Source organism: Aethalodelphis obliquidens, unplaced genomic scaffold (genome assembly GCF_003676395.1).
Source record: "Aethalodelphis obliquidens isolate GAN/ISIS:26980383/991018 unplaced genomic scaffold, ASM367639v1 scaffold61, whole genome shotgun sequence".
Lineage (NCBI taxonomy): Eukaryota > Metazoa > Chordata > Mammalia > Artiodactyla > Delphinidae > Aethalodelphis > Aethalodelphis obliquidens.
The window spans coordinates 9,101,891-9,120,687 of NW_020838005.1; the positions used below are offsets into that span (position 1 = coordinate 9,101,891).

The 18,797-nt window shown below is 49.3% G+C and overlaps 1 protein-coding gene across 6 annotated transcripts in view; it reads right to left on the reverse strand.

Annotated features, from left to right (window-relative positions):
- The window catches only part of GALNT7 (polypeptide N-acetylgalactosaminyltransferase 7), a 118,982-nt gene that overhangs the window by 48,627 nt on the left and 51,558 nt on the right, over positions 1–18,797 (reverse strand). For 5 of the 6 annotated variants that reach the window (XR_003428975.1, XM_027087998.1, XM_027087996.1 and 2 more), the window contains one exon: positions 11,288–11,748. Coding sequence is in view for 5 of the 6 variants with exons in the window: in XM_027087998.1 (XP_026943799.1) it covers positions 11,288–11,748 (461 nt within the window). In the remaining variant the exon portion in view is untranslated. Of the gene's footprint in view, positions 1–11,287; positions 11,749–16,590; positions 16,645–18,797 lie in introns of those variants that run through there. The other variant, XM_027087997.1, reaches the window with a different exon arrangement.

An 18,797-nucleotide genomic window follows, 5' to 3' on the forward strand; every position in this document is an offset into this window, starting at 1 on the left:
AAACCAGACATTCAAGGCACTGGAAAAAATCCAGGGCAATTCTACTCTTATCAGACTTTTTTTTTGGGAAAATTTAGTTATTTTTCATAAAATATGTTAACATGTAATAGCTTTTTCTTATTATTATTTGAATTTAAAACTTCTGTTTTAATTTCAGTATGGTAAATTGTGATAGAGATAGCCCATATAAAAAAACCTTAATAATCTGGGGCTATCGATAATTTTTAAGCAGGTAAAGGGGGCCTGACCAAGAAGGTGAAGAATTGCTGGTCTATAGGCTATGAACAGGCCAAGCTGTTAAAACAGGTGGACTGTTACATGTTCTACTTTCACATAATTCATTCCGATACTTGCTGATATGTAACTAAAATATCAATTCCTACAATGACCCAGATAAGTATGGTACAAAATTATCTTCAGAGGTCAAGAATATAAGCATCATCAATATTTTTCTCGTTACTTGGAATAATTTCACTCGCAAGTATTAGTAATTCTCCCGATTAGAAGGAAAGGGAATGGAAATAAGGGATAATTCAAGGGAATGGGTTGAATAACTTAGAATAAAGCTCAGAGAAATATGCACCAAATTCTGAAAGTGTCATCAGTGGCCCCCACTGACTGAAAGGTGGACGAGGTAAAGGGCAGGATAGGGCCTTTTTACAGTGGGATGACGGGCAGCTATCTCCATTCCAACCCCCAGTGTTTGTCATATTAAGAGAGAGAGAGAGAGAGAGAGAAAGAGACCCATGTATCCAGGAATGATTACTGAAACACCACTGATAATGTTCAGATGTTCTGCCATGATGTAGCCTGAGAACCCATCACAAAACCCTCACTGCTAAAACCTAACTTCATTTTACCTTCATTTATCTGGCGGTTCAACCAATCTGTGCCTGCTGTCCCCACAATGTTCTAAGTCCCATCTCTGTTCTTTCCACTGTGTTACACACCCTCCACCCCTGCTTGGCACCTCTGGCCAACGTTACCTTGACTGGCCCCTTAGAGCAGTAGGGATTATTAACCAGGGGGGATTCTGCCCTACAGGGCCATGTGGCACAGTCTGGAGACACTCTGGGCTGTCACAGTTAAAGGCAGGGAGGGGCGGTGTGTGCCACAGGCATCGGTTGGGTGGGCACAGTCCAGAGATGAGGCTGAACATCCTACAAGGCACAGGACAGTCCGCCTGACAGAGACCATCAGTAGTGCCGAGACGGAGAAAACCCGGCTTAGAAGCAGGAAAGGATCCTGCAGTAATGACATATAAGGCCTCTGCCTTTTACCTTTTTCTAACTTTCTGTTCTCCTCTTTCAAACAGTTAATGTGATGTATATACTGTAATATCCACCTCCACCCCCGACCCTGCTGCCCCGGGCCACTGGTTTAGCGTCACTAACAAGGCAAAGCGGTGTGGAAGCACGAACTGGGATCCCGCCACCCCAATCTTCTAGTTAATGTGACCTTCAAGTTATCTGCTTCTGAGACTCAGTTCCATCCTCTACAAATACAGAGAAAAAATAATAATAATAACGCTGTTTCCGCAAAGTTATGAGGATGGGAGACAGCGTGTCAGAGAACGGAGCTCACTGCCAGACATACAGCAGGCGCTCCACAAGTGGACAAGGGTGCTGTTGACCCCCACGGGCACTAACTGAGCACCCCTTTCTCCACCAGCCGCTGCAACGGAGAAGTACGGAACGAAGAAGCGGCATCGCAGCGACAGCTCCTCATCTGGGAGTAAAAGACAGGCTTGGACCTCAGGTAAGGCGACCGAGAAACATCCCCACCGCTTGAACAAGTGTAAATGAGCGCCCCGGGGCTGGAGCCTGGAGTCCTGCGGTCACGGCACCGTCCCAGCCCGCGCTCGGCCCCAGCCGAGGCTGCGCCACGGTGCCACAGGCAGCCAGACCCCAACCGAGGTGGCTTCAGCCTCTGCTCAGGACAGACCCTTCGCGGTGTGCCTTGAATAAGAGCACCCGATGCTACTTCCCCACTCAGCCGGCGTTCACACGGCCCGGAGGGATAGCCGGCAGGAAGGAGTTCGCGGGCTTCCCGGAGCCCCGTCCTGCTGCTCCCCGCTCTCCCAGGAGAAGCCCCAGCAGGCCTGCACCGAGCGCGTCCGCCGCTGGGGGGAGCGCCTGCCTCGCGAGACGCGACGCAAGCGCGGGGCGGTCCCGTCTTTCGCGGGAGACCCCCCCACCCCCAACCTCCTGCGTCTGCGGGGACCGTGGCGTATCCCCAGGCTCTTAGGAACCTGGAGCTCAGGCGCTCAGATCTGTCTCCGGAGCCCTTTTTCCCGGCTCCGGTTTGCTCGCTGGGACTTGCCTTTCTGCAGTACGTGCGGGTGTTTTGCTTCTGATTGAAACGGCAGTGCTCATTCTACAGCGAGTTACTGGGTTATTAAAAAATGAGTCTCCTCCACATTGGCTACGTTTGGGACAGTGGACGCTCCCCTGGGATTCCATGAAGAGGAACGCAAAACCGTGGCCATTTCCCAGTGATGAACTAAAGATATTACTGAATGTGAACTGTGTTTTTATATCATTTTAACTCATGTAATAACTTGTTCCTCTTGTATGTTGCAAGGATGACAAAAGAGCAATTCTATTTGGGATACTAAGTGCATTTTTAACATATTTGGCTTCAAGTGAGCAAAGGTGATGGACTTACTGACAAGTGTACCCAGGGAGTCATACAAGTTATTCCTGTTGCTCCTCCCCCAGGCCCTGCTTGAGAGGAAAGAGTGCTGCTGACCCACCTCACAGCTCTCCCCAGGGACCTTCCCCGCCCAGAGGGGGAGCTGTCAGAACTGCCCCCCTGCACGACAGGCCCCCACGACAGCTGTTCTCTTGCTCTCTGGACAGCCCCTGCCTGACTGGTCCCACCTCACCTACACCCACTCGCATGGCTGGCCTTCTCTCCTGGAGCCTGATCAGTAAAAATGCCTACGTACTCGCCCCGGGCCCAGCTGGTGGTTGCTGGTACTGTGCTTCCAGAACAAACGGTTGGTTTATGCGTGGCCTAAAAATAGCCAGCTTCAGGTAGATGATGCCTCTTAAGTGTGGGCAGCACCTCGCTGGGTGTTTGGCTTTGACTCACTGCAACAGGGGCACTTCTGCTCCAATGCCATACACATTTTTTCCCCTGGAAGGCCTTCTGTTTTGTAAAATCATGCAGAAAGAAAGAGAAAGAAAAAAGAAGAAAACGAAGGAAGGAAGGAAGGGAGGAAGGAATGGAGGAAGGAAGGAAGAAAGAGGACTTAAAGGAACAACAGGGCTAGGACCAGACCACTGGAAACCCAGGGCGCATGGGGACCAGGGCCCTAAAGAAACCAAAGTCAATCAGTTAAAATCGCTACCAACGTGCAGTTTCATCACAGCTCATCCCTTGCATCTGCGCAGCCTTGAAGCCCGGGGGCTCATCTTCTCCTTGTGCAGGTCCTGGGAGATATTATCTTCTAGCGCAGGGCAGTGATACCAGAACTAAAAGGTGGTCCAGGGCAGCCTTTCTCCTCCATCATGTTCTGCTTGGCTTCTCGGGGACCCCTAGGGTCCACGCCGCCCAGCACAGTGCAGCGCCAGTGTCCTGAGGACCTCACCCCGTTCCTGGCGCTAGAGAGAAAGACTTTCTTCTCCGGATCTTCATAAATACACTGTCCTGGCGGTCACTTTAACTGTGGGACACCTTGCCGGCCCACCTCCAAACATCACCACGCAGGAGGAAATGGAGGACCCCCAGGACCACTTCCCTGTTTACCAAACACCCGAGGGCCCTACGCACAGGGGACACAGTGAGGGACCAGGCTGAATCTGACGGTCTGGTGGCCGAAGCACCAGGGGTCGTGCCAGCCTCCAGGTGGAAGGGCCCATGCCTGACGTCCACCGGGCACTGTGGCAGTTCAGACGCTCCCTGCTGAGCGACTGATGACTTTTTAGCAGAGGATAATGACCAAACACTCTGAAATGACCGTCAGCTCCAAATCTCAGATGCTCTAGTAGGAAAGGGTACCGAACCCCTCCCCCCCTTCATCTCCATGTCAGAGCTCTGGATGGGTGGGAAACTCACCCTGGAGAGAAAGAAAGAGTCAAGGTCTCCCTGACTCTGTCACTGGGGTGGGATGTAACCAGGTACCTCGCAGTGCCTCCATGCACACAGCTAGCCTCCAGGGACTTACTGTAAACTCCCGGTTGGGGGTGGAGAGCTGTGTGAAAACAAGTCAAGCACCCGGGGTTACACTTTTACCAGGCAAACCCTGTCCTTTTGTAACGTGGTGGGTGGGGTGTGTGGGGAGATGAAGCTATGTTCCTGGGAGAGACCTCAGTGATCACATGGGGTCTCGGCAGTACAGAAACGTCCCCCCTGGGGACGGGAGCCACCCCTGCAGGCTGCTGAGGAGGGGGGTTCAAGGCTGCTGGTACCCTGCTAACGGTGGCCCGGAGCAGCAAATGACCTCCATGTCCAGTTTCTGGAGGCAACCCTCTAAACTGCTGTGTGAACTGGGGGTGACCTAAGTCACCCCAATAGCTCCAGTAACTCCCATTTGGCTAAATATGGCTCCTGTGGTCAGCCAGGACCTGGAACAAAAATCGGCTGTGCCCCCATCATTGAGAAAGTCTCAAAGTGCAGAGTGTGTGTGTGTCTGTGTGTGTCTGTGTGTGTGGTGTGTGTGGTGTGTGTGTGTGTGGTGTGTGTGTGTGGTGTGTGTGTGTGTGTGTGTGGTGTGTGTGTGTGGGGTGTGTGTGGTGTGTGTGTGTGTGGTGTGTGTGTGTGTGGTGTGTGTGTGGTGTGTGTGTGGTGTGTGTATGTGGTGTGTGTGTATGTGGTGTGTGTGTGGTGTGTGTGGTGTGTGTGTGTGTGGTGTGTGTGTGGTGTGTGTGGTGTGTGTGTGGTGTGTGTGTGGCGTGTGTGTGTGGTTGTGTGTGTGTGTTTGTGTGTGTGTGTTGTGTGTGTGTGTGTGTGGTTTCAGACGTGTATGTTTAGAAGAGAAAGAAGAAAAGAAACTAAGTATCAGAACACAATTTATGCTTAAAGTTCATGTGGAAAACCTCTGAACTCACAAAAAAGTGGCTCCCAAGAGTAAAAACTTTCAGGCCAGTTAGAAAGCAACACTTTTTGGATGTAAAAGCAGCCATGTCCACTGCAGGTCACCTGAAACCAATGTCAAATGTGCTTCCTGCAGATTAGCTCTACTGCTGCCCAACTGCAGTCTGGAAAATGAGACGTGCTTTGGGTAGAATCCGAGAGAGGGAAGGGGTGCACGCCAACGGTCGCGACCCATGCCGTTTGCACGGCGTCGTACAGAACCAGCGCTCACTGTGCTCACAGAAACTAGGACGCAGCACTGAAGTGCATGTGCACATACGTGATCCACATACACATGTGTGTCCATGATGCACAGACAATTCTAATAATTTGTTTTAACCTCTTACGAGCGGCTCCTTACATTTAGTCAGTGTTAATGGAAACCCATGGGTCACAATGTATAGGAACTGAAATTAGAAAAGAACCCTATAGCCTATTTTGAAAATACCAACTATTTGATAAATTATATTACTATATTCTACACAAAGGTATCAAAGAAAGCCCTTAACACAGACGGAGAATGAAAAAAGCTCACGACCATAACTACCTTAAATAAAATTAAATATCAGTATTCTGGTATCAGGTACGAGGAGAATTACCTAGTGTATAAGGCAGGAATGTCAGTGTATAGTATCTTTAAAAAACCACCTCAGTTTCTCACAGACAAGCTTAACAAAGTTATTAACAATCATATTAACATTTGCATGGCTCTTAGAGTTTTTGAAGCACTTTAACATCTATTATTTCGCTCTGTCAATGCAACTGAGATAGCTTTCTACAAAATAGAAATGCAACAGGAGTGCAGGCAGGAGGAAAGGTTAAACAGCAGAAGCAGATGAATTTGTTCAACAAGTCAAGATACTTATTAATTCATTTGTTTGGAACAAAATAGCTTGGATTAGATACCCCTGCTTGTCTGCCTTCTTGGGCAGAGAAAGGGCAAGAATAATTTCCACATATGCGCATCCGCCGTTAGTTCACAGTAAAGGAAATAAAATCCTACGCTTTATTAGAAGAAAACCTAACGTAACCGCAAACAGCACTTCCCACAAGTGGGCTCGGCCCCCTGCGGGGCTCAGCACGGGGGAGGGGCACTCGCCCGAGGCCCAGGTCTGGGGCACAGGTGCTCTGTGCAGAGCAGCTTGTTCTGATCCTGCCCCCTCCTTGGTCAGTGGTGGCCTTCTCCCTGTTTCTGAGCTTCAAAGCCTTGTACCGATGTCTGATTCCTCCTTCCCCTCCGTCAGCTGCCGGCACCTCCTGTTCTAACTCTTGTTCTCCCCCTGAGTCTCCTTAGTCTGGTTCTGGGGCCTTCACTCAGGTTCCTACTGTGATACTGCGGACCATGTACCAGGTCAGGCCCCCACCCGCTCCGGACACCCCAGCAGCCTGACACTCCTCAAGTTCTCTCGGTACCCCTTCAGTGGGTCTTCCCTGCACCGCATTCAGTGCAGACTGTGAAGAGCGGCACTGGGGGCCTGCAAACGCCACCCTCTCTGTCCTACCAGCTGTGTCTCTATGTCTCTGCACTCACTACCCCATCCACGTAAGCCACGGCACCGGACTTCCTCCCGGTCCACGCCTACCGTCCTGCCCTCTACACCTGTAACCTGCTCCTGGGAAACCTCCTCATCGACGGGCCCGTCCCTAGTGCTCACCCCGTAAATCCTTTCCTGACTTCCCTGTAACTCAGCGCGGCCCCCCTCTCCTTCCCTCAGGCTCTTTACGTCGCGGTAACCTTTCCCTTCTCCCCAGGGATAGATGGCGAGCCCCTTGAAGGCAGGGACTGTACTTTCTTATTGCTGCATCCCTGACGGGCTAGCACAGTGCCTCGTTTATTGGAGAGATTCCATCTCCGCTGAGCTGTGCAGAAAATCATGTATGTTTTTTTATAGAACACAAGCGTGAAGGCAGGTGAGGTCATTCTTGGCTCAAGCCTTTAGAAAAGAAGGAGGCCTCCCGTTCCCTCCAAACACTGTTACTCACCCTCCTAATGAGCGATCAACAGCCAGTAAGTGACTCAGCCCGGGGATGTGATTCAAAGCTGCAACAGACGTGAGCCTGAGTCACACTGGCAGCTGGGCAGTTCTGTCCTGCTTTTCATCCGAAAAGCCGGAGGGAACGGCCACAAGAACGAGCGAGTGAACCAGGGGCAGATGTTGTAACTGGACAAACAGCTCGAAGCTGGGTTTCCAAGCGTGGCAGGTGGCTCATTATGCGTGACAGAGGCAAGAGAGCAGGCTAATCAGGCCTAGATCCCACAGCTGCGGAGATTCAAGCCCTGTGCAGTACGCTCTCCGGGGGGACCGAGTGTGAGGGAGGGCGTGTGTGTGAGGTGGGCCCGTGGGATGCTTTCACTTTGCCGGTAGAGCAGAAAAGTGCTAATATGCACATCAGATACTACGTGAAAATTAGCAGTGCTGTATTTGCTGTTGACCTTTTTATTTTGGCGAAAACTCTTAAGATTGACCACGTTCTAAATTATGAATAACTCAACTTAGAAATTATTTACGAGTCTACACTGAATTTTACAGTGTTCAAACAGGAAAGAAGCCTATCCCATTTTTTAAAAAAGGGTGAGAAAGAATCAAATTTAAAAAATAATCTGGATTGAGTTAAAAAATCTTCTGGGAGTATGTTTGCACATTTTGAGTATAAACAAAAGTTTTCTCACTAACACAGAATTTTAGAAAGGGGTTTAGGATCATCTGCTAAGATAGCCTCGGTCCTTTTATCTGACTGGGGACACAATCCTTGCAGGAACATGCAATAATCTTATTTCTAAGCGCTGCTCCAGTTATGCCAGAGAAAAGAACAAAGAAATGATCAGCCTATGGAAAAGCATGGCAGGAGGAAGGAAGGAACATTAGAGGAAAGAAGAAAAGAAGGAAGGTGACGGGTTGGGGGGCAATGCAGTTAGGAAAGACAGCGAAAGGCAGGAAGAAAGACGACTGTAGGAGAGCAAGACCCAGAGAGATGGGAGCTTCAGAGGCGCCTGGCATGTCTGAAATCATCAAAGGGGACGAAGGCTTTGCCATCAAGGGAGGTGCGAGGAGATGCAAGATGATGCAGACACGGCGGTGTGGGGGGAATCCACACTTTCCAAAAAGCAACAGAGGACCTCAAAGCTGCATAGTTACAGAAACATTCAAGGGTAGACAAACTGTGACCTGAAGAAAGTGCCACAGCAATTAAGAAAGAAACAGCCACTAATACTTAAGTTTCTAACCCCCAGGCGTGTGGTACGACTTTTAGTCTATTATGTCCTTTAATCCCAATGCCAATCCAGGGGGTAGGCATGGGTAGACCCACGTGATGGATCAGGTAACTGATAGGGAGGGTAAGGAGCTGGTCTGAGATCTCGCGTCTGGTAATGGAGCCAAGGTCTGATCCCAGCGGACTCCTTCATTCACTCACTCATTCATTCACTCTCTCAACAGATGTTCACCACTGGACACGGCCAAGCTCCTGGGTGTCACTTACTGGAAGTAGCTGGTGAAGAAAACGGACAAATTCCTTGCTCTCGGGACCTTATCATCTAGTAAGAAAGACAGTCAATAGCTAAATTAACCAATGTCTAATTATAAAATTTGAGAGATACTAGGAATGAAACGGCCAGAGAGGAGTAATGGAAAATAAAGCAGGCCAGAGAGTCTGACGGAGCCTGAGAGTTGGGAAGGGGCCACAGAGGAAGGAAAAAGCCCACAGAGGTGAGGGAGCTCGGGGCGGGGGGGGGGACGTGCAAACGCCCTCCCGCGGGAGAAGACGCACGGCCAGAGCGAGGTGGGCAGGCCCGGAACGTTTTATTCTAGGTGCTCTGGGAAGGCAAAGAATGATGTTACCCGGGCTAGGTGTGAACAGGCAGGAGGTGCTGGCGGGGTTCTAGGAGAGATGACAGTGGCGTGGCCGTGGCTGGTGACAGGGGAGGTGGAAGGGTGGACTGGAGACGGAGCGTGGTGGCACGAAGAAGAGGCCTGGGGGACAGAAGGGATGTGAGGGGCGCAGGAGGGGGAGCCACTGAGAACCACGCTAGTCCTGGGCGCTGCCCTGCCGTGTATGCATGTATGCCTTTGATCTTCTTGGCATGCTTCTTTCTTCCTTTTTTAAAATTATAGTTGATTTACAATGTTTCAGGTGTACAGCAAAGTGATTCACTCACATATGTACATATATATATACATATGAATATATCTATTCTTTTTCAGATTCTCTTCCATTATAGGTTATTTCAAGATACTGAGTATAGTTCCCTGTGCTATACAGTATGTCCTTGTTGGTTTTCTATTGATATCTTACATCTTAGCACATTTCTTATACCGAAGAGTGAGCTAGATTTTAAACTGATTTTCAAACTGGTGTTTTACTTGTGTATCTTTTATATTTAATTCATGTGCTAAAAATCTCCGTTTCCACACTGAGCTCACCCTAGGATGGCCACCCTGCCCTGGTCCACACTGTCCACGAAAGGATGGGGCAGAGCAGGGAGAAGTCCTTTCTAACCGGGCCACCTGGGGTAGGACCACAGCTCTGCCATTTCTCTGGGCAGATACAGAGAAGTCACAGCGCTAAGCCTCAGACTTCACATTCACACGTGGCAACTCTCTCACAGTTTGCTTGTGAGAATCAAATAAGATCACTTGTAGGAAGTCCTGGCCTGTAGCAGGAAGTCAGTGTTAGACTCTCCCCTTCCTTTCCTTCCCCATAATGGTAAGGAGAAGGCCATCAAGAGGTCCTCCGAGAACCCCCCCCGTGACAGACGCACGGTCTGAGACTGTCTCGGGTAACTGGGATGCACTCCAGGGAGGACTGCAGATCCCGTGTGGGGTCCTGAAGTGTCCATGCACGGCAATTCTCGCTCTATAACAACGACCTCAGCCCCTGCCTAGGGGGGCTGCCAGATAAAATACAGGATGCACGGTTAATTTGGCTTTCAGATAAACCACAAGTATTTTTAATGTATAAGTATATTCCAAACACTACTTGGGACATACTTATACTAAACATTTTCCATTGTTTAACTGAAAGTAAATTTGACTGAGCATCTGCTATTTTTTTTTTCTTTCTAAATATGGCAAATCTGCGACCAGGCAAATCTCTGCATTGATCAGGAATAACTGCTCCCACACTCTCCCTTCACAGTCCCCCGAGATGCTCCAATTCTTCTCTGTACTAGAGGTTATGTCCCTCACCACCCTGGTTCTCTACTGCTTCTCTTTCTTTCTTCTCTGCATATTTCATGCACCCCCCCTCTCACTCCTATCATATCAATATAGGAAGGTCCAAAGTCTCTGGAGTAGCCCTCTGGTAGGTCCGGAATTTGACTGCAGGGTCATAAAGGATGCTGCTGTGGGGACCGTGTGTGTGCGCGTGCGCCTGCTGTGTCCACTTCTTAAAACGAGGACTGTGTTAACCACGCATCACAGGGAATACATCTGGAAAGTTTTGTAGTAGCAGTGAATTAAACTTGCATCCACACCACGGAAGCTAATGGAAGCTGCTTAGACCCTCTGAGTAGAATCAGTTAGTGAATAAACTGAAGGAGAAAAAGCTTTGAGTTCATTCAATAATCACCACTATCAAAAGTCAAGAGTTGGAAACCCTTTGTTTTAAATCACACTACAGGAAAAGCACTTGAACGTGAGGGCTACGGTTTCATCTGTCTGAAGGCGCCTTTTATACAGTACATACTCGGGAGCTTCCGTTCCCAGTTTCAGTGCTGAGGGTAAGAACGGAAGAGGGCAAACAACCAGTTAGTTCCAGAGGCATCCCGAGAAGCATTCCTGTTTACCGTCCCACAGCAAGACAAGGAGCTTTGTCCAGAAGGAGAAACAACACACAGAGAGAGACAGCTCTGTTATTTGCACATTGTCAGGTGAACTTAAAGCACCTCCTATCAAGAGTTACTTCACAGCCTGGTACAAGCTCGTTTTCTCTCTGTGGACTGGGAACAGAAAGTTCAGACCGGTGCCCGTCCGGGGACAACACTTTGAGCAGCAGTGGTAGAGGAGACCCCAGAATTTTATACGCCACACCCTCAGTAAAACAACACAAATGGGGAGATCTCCCCCTTCTGGCCACTTCGTGGACCAAAGACCCTCTTATTCCCTTTCAGTGAAGGCACAAAATATGTTTTGCACTCTAACCATCTAAGTAAGTCTAGGTATCTATGGAAACGCGCGCCCAGGTCAGAAAGGGGAGGGGTTGTGCTTACTCTTCTTGTCGTAAGTCACTGACGCTGCGGTCCAGGGAGATCATGTCACTCGCCACCATGTTAAATCCAAACTCTTTAATGCTGGCTTGAACTGCATGTTTGAATTCTGGTCCCAAAACCAACGGCTTGGCTTTCTCTCCAGGGCCACCAACCACTCCGTGAGGCTCGGGCTCTTTGGGTTCAAAGTTACCGAGGACCCCTGGGCGGAGCACAGGATCACGGTACGTGAAAGTCTGAGGCTTAAATGTGAGATACTGCCTCTGCATTATGTCTTTCTGGTTATCTCCTCCAGCATGGCGCTCTTGTTCATGTTTGGCCTTGTTTTTTCTTCTAATAGACTCTAAGTCCACTTCTACTCCTTCAACATGAGGCCAGGGCACCACGGGTTTGAATCTGTCATCCCCAGGAGCTAGTCCATTGCCCCCTCGGTCAGGCATGGGGTTATTAACAGCTCTGTCTTCCTACACAAAAGGGAGGGGGATATACAGTGAGTACATGAAGGCAACCACAACAGAGTTTATGACACCAATTTTCATGTTTTCAAAATAGCTGAGGCAACAATCAAATGGTCTGAAATATGAAACAGAAGCAGGCCATGAATCAGGGCCCCCATTAGAAGGTACCTTTCCCAGGGGGAGCCAAGAAGAGACTATTTCCTTGCCCAACCGTTCCAAGACAAAGAGGTGGATGCATTTTTTTACTTCTCCCCTTATAAACACGACTCTATCAAAGACCCCTTAATAAAGCATATTGCTGTTTTCTTTCTTTTTCCCTATTTTTTTGGCTACGCTGTGCAGCATGTTGGATCTTAGTTCCCCCACCAGGGATCGAACCCATGGCCCTTGCAGTTGGAACCACGGAGTCTTAACCACTGGACCGCCGGGGAAGTCCCAAAGCACACTGTCACAGGTCAGAGCAAGGAGGTTCTAGGACCTGTGACTAAAGGAGGCACTTAACAGGTCCTGTTGTACAGTGTGGTTTTCCCAGTTATCTGGTGTACGAGGAATATGATGTTTTGTCGGTCACACAGCCACATGGTGGCCGTGCTGTTAGGCATCGCCCACCCCGAGGCTGGCTTCGTGCTCCAAATGCCAGAGGAACAGGGCTGGGATTTGCACTCAACAGCCCCCATTAGGTATTTCCTGCTCAGTGAAAGTTTAGCTGAGTTCCAAACTATATTAAAAAAAAAAAAAAAAAAAAAGCCCTAGTGACTGTAACTGAGTCAGCTGGGGCTTTTAAACCACACCCAGTACCTAAGTTGGCCACGTTCCAGAAGCGTCCCAAGGAAACACAGACGCTGTGTGTACAGGTATTCTGGGAGGGGTGTCTCCCTTTCCTCACCCCCTGCACATATCTTCCCGTCAGAAGTCCTGAGTGCACGGTGTCCCTGGTGGCGCAGTGGTTGAGAGCCCTCCTGCCAATGCAGGGGACACGGGTTCGAGCCCTGGCCCGGGAAGATCCCACATGCCAGGGAGCAACGAAGCCTGTGTGCCACAACTACTGAGCCCACATGCCATGACTACTGAGCCTGCGCTCCAGAGCCTGCGAGCCACAACTACTGAAGCCCGTGTGCCGCAACTACTGAGCCCGCGGGCCACAACTACTGAAGTCCGCGCGCCTAGAGCCCGTGCTCCGCAACAACAGACGCCACCACAATGAGAAGTCTGCGCACGGCAACAAAGAGCGGGGCCCCCCCCACCCCCGCTCGCTGAAACTAGAGAAAGCCCACGCACAGCAACAAAGACCCAACGCAGCCAAAAATAAATACATAAATAAACAAACATTAAAAAAAAAAGAAATTCTGAGTGCTTTTGCTTCTGGGGTGTCACATGTGAAGTTTTTCCTGAATCCATGCACAGAGCCTTGTTTCTCAACGTCAGCATCACCTCCGTGGCTTTAAGTATACTGACGTCTGCGTCCCACCCCTCAGACACTGTGATTTAATTGGTTGGGGCATCAGAATTTTAAAAGCTCCCCAGGTGATTTCAATATACATCAGGCTTGCGCTCCTCTGGCTTAAAGGGAGCACCTCCAGCTATAACCAGCAGAGGTCGATAGAGAATGTGTGCAGCTGGGCTGGAGCGAGGTGAAGAGGTCAGAACCGGAACCGCAGACGGCCGGCTGGTCTGCCACCCACCTCACGCCAAGATCCCCTGGTTCCTTAAGAGATTCATGAAAGAATTAGTACCCCCCTCCCACTGACATGTTTCTACAGTGTTAGAGCTGTCTTGAAAAATGAAGTTAAAAACTTTAAAGAGTACAGAAGTAAGGCTCCAGGTGTGATGCTGATATGCAGGTTGCCGTCTACCAGTAGTTTATCTAGAGACAAAGGTCTCTTTGGAAAGTCAGCTAATTCAAATGTGAATTTAGTCGATGATGAAGTTTTGGTAACGCCTAGCTAAGGATTGACTTGAGAGAGTTCAAAAAGGAATTTAACAAGTTTATCTCTTTGTTTAGGTAACACTATAAGCATGTGATACAAAATTCAAAGGATCGCAAAGGGCATACAGTGAAAGGCAAGTTTTCCTACCTTCCCTTCCGCAGAGGTGCTCACAGCCAGCACTTTCTTGTGAATCTTCCTAGAGATATTACATGCAGATATGAACACACATGTGTATGTATGACAAGAATTTTTTTCTGAACGTGGGACACAGATTTTAATTGACCGATTAATTTTAAAAGGAACCGTAAGACGTCACAACCAGTTCAAAGGTGAATCCAAAGAACAGACAAATACATAAATATCAAGAATACTGCAAAGAATTTACAAATAGAGGCAAAACTGGTAAAACTGGTCAATATCCAGAGAGCAGTAACCGACTGCATTCCACAGTACATGACTGCCATTTCAATGGACAAGACGTCTGTGCATTACTAGCAGTTTTCTATCATTTACAGGATGGTAAAACAGCTCAGAGATAATGAAAGGGTGAGATAACATAGAAAGCCGAGTTAGATAATGCACCCCATAATCTTTCTGGTCCATTTCAAAGTTTCTCCACAATTTTCCTCCTGTAGCACAAAACAACATAAGATGCAGCACTTCGCCTAACCATCTAATGTGATGCCTATCCAGGTACAGGTGGATAAGCCTTCTGGATCAGGTTTCTGACCACCGCACACCTGAGTCGAGTAGTAGGGACGTAGCTGAAGCCTAACCTGTGAGCTCTAAGGGTCAGAGTAGGGCTAGACTGGAGGCAGGAAGCAGCCTTGCCCGAGATCCGTGTCCCGAAGCACTGAGGGCTCTGGTGGGAATTAACCCATCCTGAGGAGAGGAAGCCAAGCACGCCTCTGTCACAAAGAGGCAGGCGCGGAAGCTGGGGGTGATTCCGGTGATGGGAAAGTGTCCTTTTCTCCACTTATCTCCTGGCTCTTTCCAAAATTATACTATACAACCGCAGTGTTGTAATAAACAAATTAAAATAGAGAGGTCATTATAAAACTCTCAGATACTGGACTCAAGTCGTTGATGTTGAACCAAGTACCCCACAAAAAAGGAGGAAGACATGGTCCCCCCACTTCAACTTTCCACATCAAGGCTCCAGTGAACCAGTAACGGGGTAGGTAAAGAATGAGGGGAGGGGAAAAGGGACAGAAAAGTACACTGAACAGGTCACTGAAGGTCAACAGAGCATCCTCTGTAGTGCCTAATATTCCACTGGGGGAAAACGGCTTACTGGAAGAATGCGCAACATGAGAGCACGTGAAATCAGGTACCCGAATTGTGAGAGACGTGCTGTGGTTTAGGTGCGTGGGGTCTGATGCGAGACTCGCCAACTTAAACGTTTCTCAGACTCCCCCACCTCAACAAGAGAACGTTTAATGGATTCGAACTTCGTGCTCATCTTCCTCCAAAAATTGTTTCGATCTTCCCTTTGTCTAACCTTTGACTCTTTTTGGCCGCCAGGCTCGTGCGATCTTGTTTCCGGACCAGGGACCGAACCCAGGCCCTCGGCAGTGAGAGCTCAGAGACCTAACCACTGGACCACCCAGGAGTCCCCTAACCTTTGCTTCTTGGTGTTCTCTGTAGATCTGTTAGGGCCCTGCCTGTCACTCCTACTCACTCTGGCGTCTCCTCTCCCGAGCGAGGTGCAGGTTCATTTGATCTTTCCTACCCCCGTTTCCTCAGCCCACATCTCGCTTCTCATCTCCGGGCCCACAGTCAACTGCTTCCTCAACATGTCTGCTTGAATCAAACTGGCACCTAAACTGAAAAGACCCCAGAATGAACTTCCCATTCACCCCACGTCACACACCCGTTTCCATTACTGTCCTCCCCACCTCGGGGACGGGAGCCACTGCCCACTTGACCGATCAAACACCAGTCCTACGTTGCATCCCCAGCCGCTTGTTCTGACAGCCTACCCATCCCTGACTCCTGTCAACCCTACTGCCTTGTGTAGCTCCTGAGCCCGGTCACTTTCTCCATACCCTCACTGCCGTGAAGTAAGATTCGTATTCTACGGCAAGACAAGAAAAATTTCAACACAGAAGTTCTTCTCTGCCCCTTGGCCTCCTCTCTCCCCCACTGTGCACTGTGTGTCTGCATTATACATCAACCCAACCCCCCATCGGCAGAAACACCTGCTCGGCCATCGAGAGCGACTTTCTCCCAGCATCAACAAGACACCTGCTTAAAAGACAACGTTCCGTCTTGAGCTTGTAAGGGCTCACGTGACCCACCACGATGCCACTTAGATCTGGATCATGTAAACTGTCAATGATACGGCATTGGACGTAGCGCCCTCTGTCTCAAAAAACTTATATACCTGTGCCCGGACTCCTAACAGGCAGAACAGTTCTCAGAGCTTTCTGAGATGCTCTTCCTGGGTTATAATCCTCAAATTTGGCTCAAAAAATTTTTTCCATTTCTTTCGTAGATTGATTAATTTTTCTGCCAACACTGCCAAGGCCACTCTGCCCTCTTAACAGGATGACTAGAACAGGAAGAACAGTGACGACTGCAAACACTGTGTTCTAAGTGCTTCACGCATATTAACCTATTCAACGCCAAGAGTCAGGTTCTGTGATTACCACCCCCATTGCACAGACGGAAGAGCCAAAAGAGAAGTGACCTAATGTCGGGATCAGTACAAGGCAAGGCTGGAACGTGCATCCGGGCAAAGCCCGTGCGCCTGAACCCCGGGCATTAGTGCTTCTCCCTCCAACGCGTGCACTCGCTGTCTCTCGTCATTACTGTTCTGCACAGCGGCCGGTGTGACTTCCCTGAAATTCAAGTATGAACACGTCCCTTCCCCTGCTTCCAGGCTCCACGCCGGCCCCCTTCCCTCAGGAGAGCAGACACTCTTCCCAGAGCTTTTCCGGCTCCAGCCTGCACTCATCTCTCCACCTCACCCCCTGGGGCAGAAGCAGGAAACACTCCAGGCTTTTTAGACCTCAGGGTCTCTGCCGCAGTTACTCGAGATGCCATTATAGTGCCCAGAGCAGCCAGACAGTACGTAACCGAATGGGTACAGCTGTGTTCCCACAAAACCTTGTTTACAAAGACAGGCTAATGGGGATGGATTTGCCCCCAATCCCTGCACTAGACTGGAAGTTCCGTGGAAGGGGAGGGACCACGTCCATGGGATGCACCACTGCACCCCAATGCACGCAATCCTAAGTATTTACTGAATAAATGCATGAATCCTACAATATCTGCCTGACTTATGAGAGAGAGTCTGAGAGGGAAAGGGAGAAAACGGACAGGGAAAGAGGGGCTTGATCAGACAGAAGCTTCCTAGCGATACTTTATATTCTCTGAAGAGAGGAGGACCTAACTTTATATTCTGTGCACAGTGCTGTATTCTTAATAACGCTGTATAACAGACACCAGAAAAATTGAATTTGCTCACTTCTCAAAGCCTCCATGTCATTAAATCTGAAGGCAAAACCAAATACGAGAATTGTCTGCCTAACCCCAAGTCAATTAAGAATAATCACGTCAAATCGTCATGTTACATGATTCAAAGGATGACTGTAAAGTAGTACAACACTCAACTCCCCGGAGAGGGAGAACTACAGGCTCCTTCTGCCTGGGAGGGAATGAGAGTCAGCAGTTGCCTTTGTGATTTGCTGGTGTTCAGATACCTTCATAAGCACGAGCTGATTTCCTTAACAGTCAAAATCAACGGATCACTATTGATGATTAGAAATGGAAAACAGAATCGGGAGATAATCTTCTAAGATCAGTATGTTTGTAAAGGTGGAAATGTACTGAAAAACAGAATCACGAATCACCAGATGGAAACACGGGGTTAACAGGAATCAGGTCAGACTACTCGCTTTCCATCTTACAATTCACCAAGCTCCCCCTTGACCCCAAATCGCCCTTACGCACGATATCTTTCCAGGATGGTCATGCCTCGGTAGAAGTGATATGAATACAAAGGAATTTAGAGCAAAGGAAAGTAACACAGGCTTGGATCTGAAATTCGAGGTGAGCCTAGAAAGCTAAGCTCATAAGGAGGAGCTTCTGCGGCCACCAGATCTCTTGAGAAATCAGCTCTGCTTTGGGACGCGGCCGCCACTAACAACTGCTCGCGATTTGGCTGTCATTCTGCCTGAGCCACAGGGTTTACAACATAACAGGTCAAATTGAATTCTACAGTTTAAAGACCCTCTTGATAAATTAGAAAAATCCGAGCTGCATCCCTTCTCCAGCTGCACTCACTCACCTAGGAGGAGCAGAAGACAGCAGGGAGGGAGGGATGAGAAGAGTCAACGAAGTTCAGAAGAAACGGGGTGAGCCTGTGGGCGGGGTGTCCCCAGACTCTCCCCAGCGTGCGGCAGGATGTAGGCATGGGGGGGGGTGCTCCAGCCTCAGCACCCGGTTTCTCTCTGGTTACTACGGCTGGATTCTGAGCTGGCCCAGCCCCTGCTGACATCCTGTGCTCAGGAAGACCACCCACTCTGGCTCCTTTCAGAGGCCTGAGAGTTGACCACACTGCCCTGGGCGTCGGTGGCCCTTCTGGGGCATGGTGGGTGGGGTGGAGGGGAGTGTCAAGTAATCTGTCTGCTTCATCAGGGCTTGAAATGGATACACTCAAGATGAAACAGAGGACTCACCAATCCTTGAATACGTAGGATGTCCTCCCTTATGGAAAAGGACCCTATTCAAGTACATTTGAAGACCAATGGCAATGTCTCTGTTAGCAGTTACGGCAGAACTGGAACTGGAGGAGGGTCTGGCTTATCAGTGAGAAAAAGCATTACATTCCGACAGAATGACCATCTGCCCTAAGAAACGGACTGACTCAGTAGGGATGCCAAGCACCAGGCCAGGATATAAACCAAAAGGGAACAGCATGGAGAAGGCAGCACAGCTGACATCACAGTAACTGCTCCACCAAGAGGAACTCAGGTCAGCAGCCCTAACACCACAGGCTAGACCTGGGCAAGTAACCACCAGTCACAGGCCACTACACAGTAAGCCAGGGGGATCGAGACTTACTCTAGGGACAGTGCATCCCTGGACCGTCTGGAGCTCCTGTTACATCGGAGCTGCTGA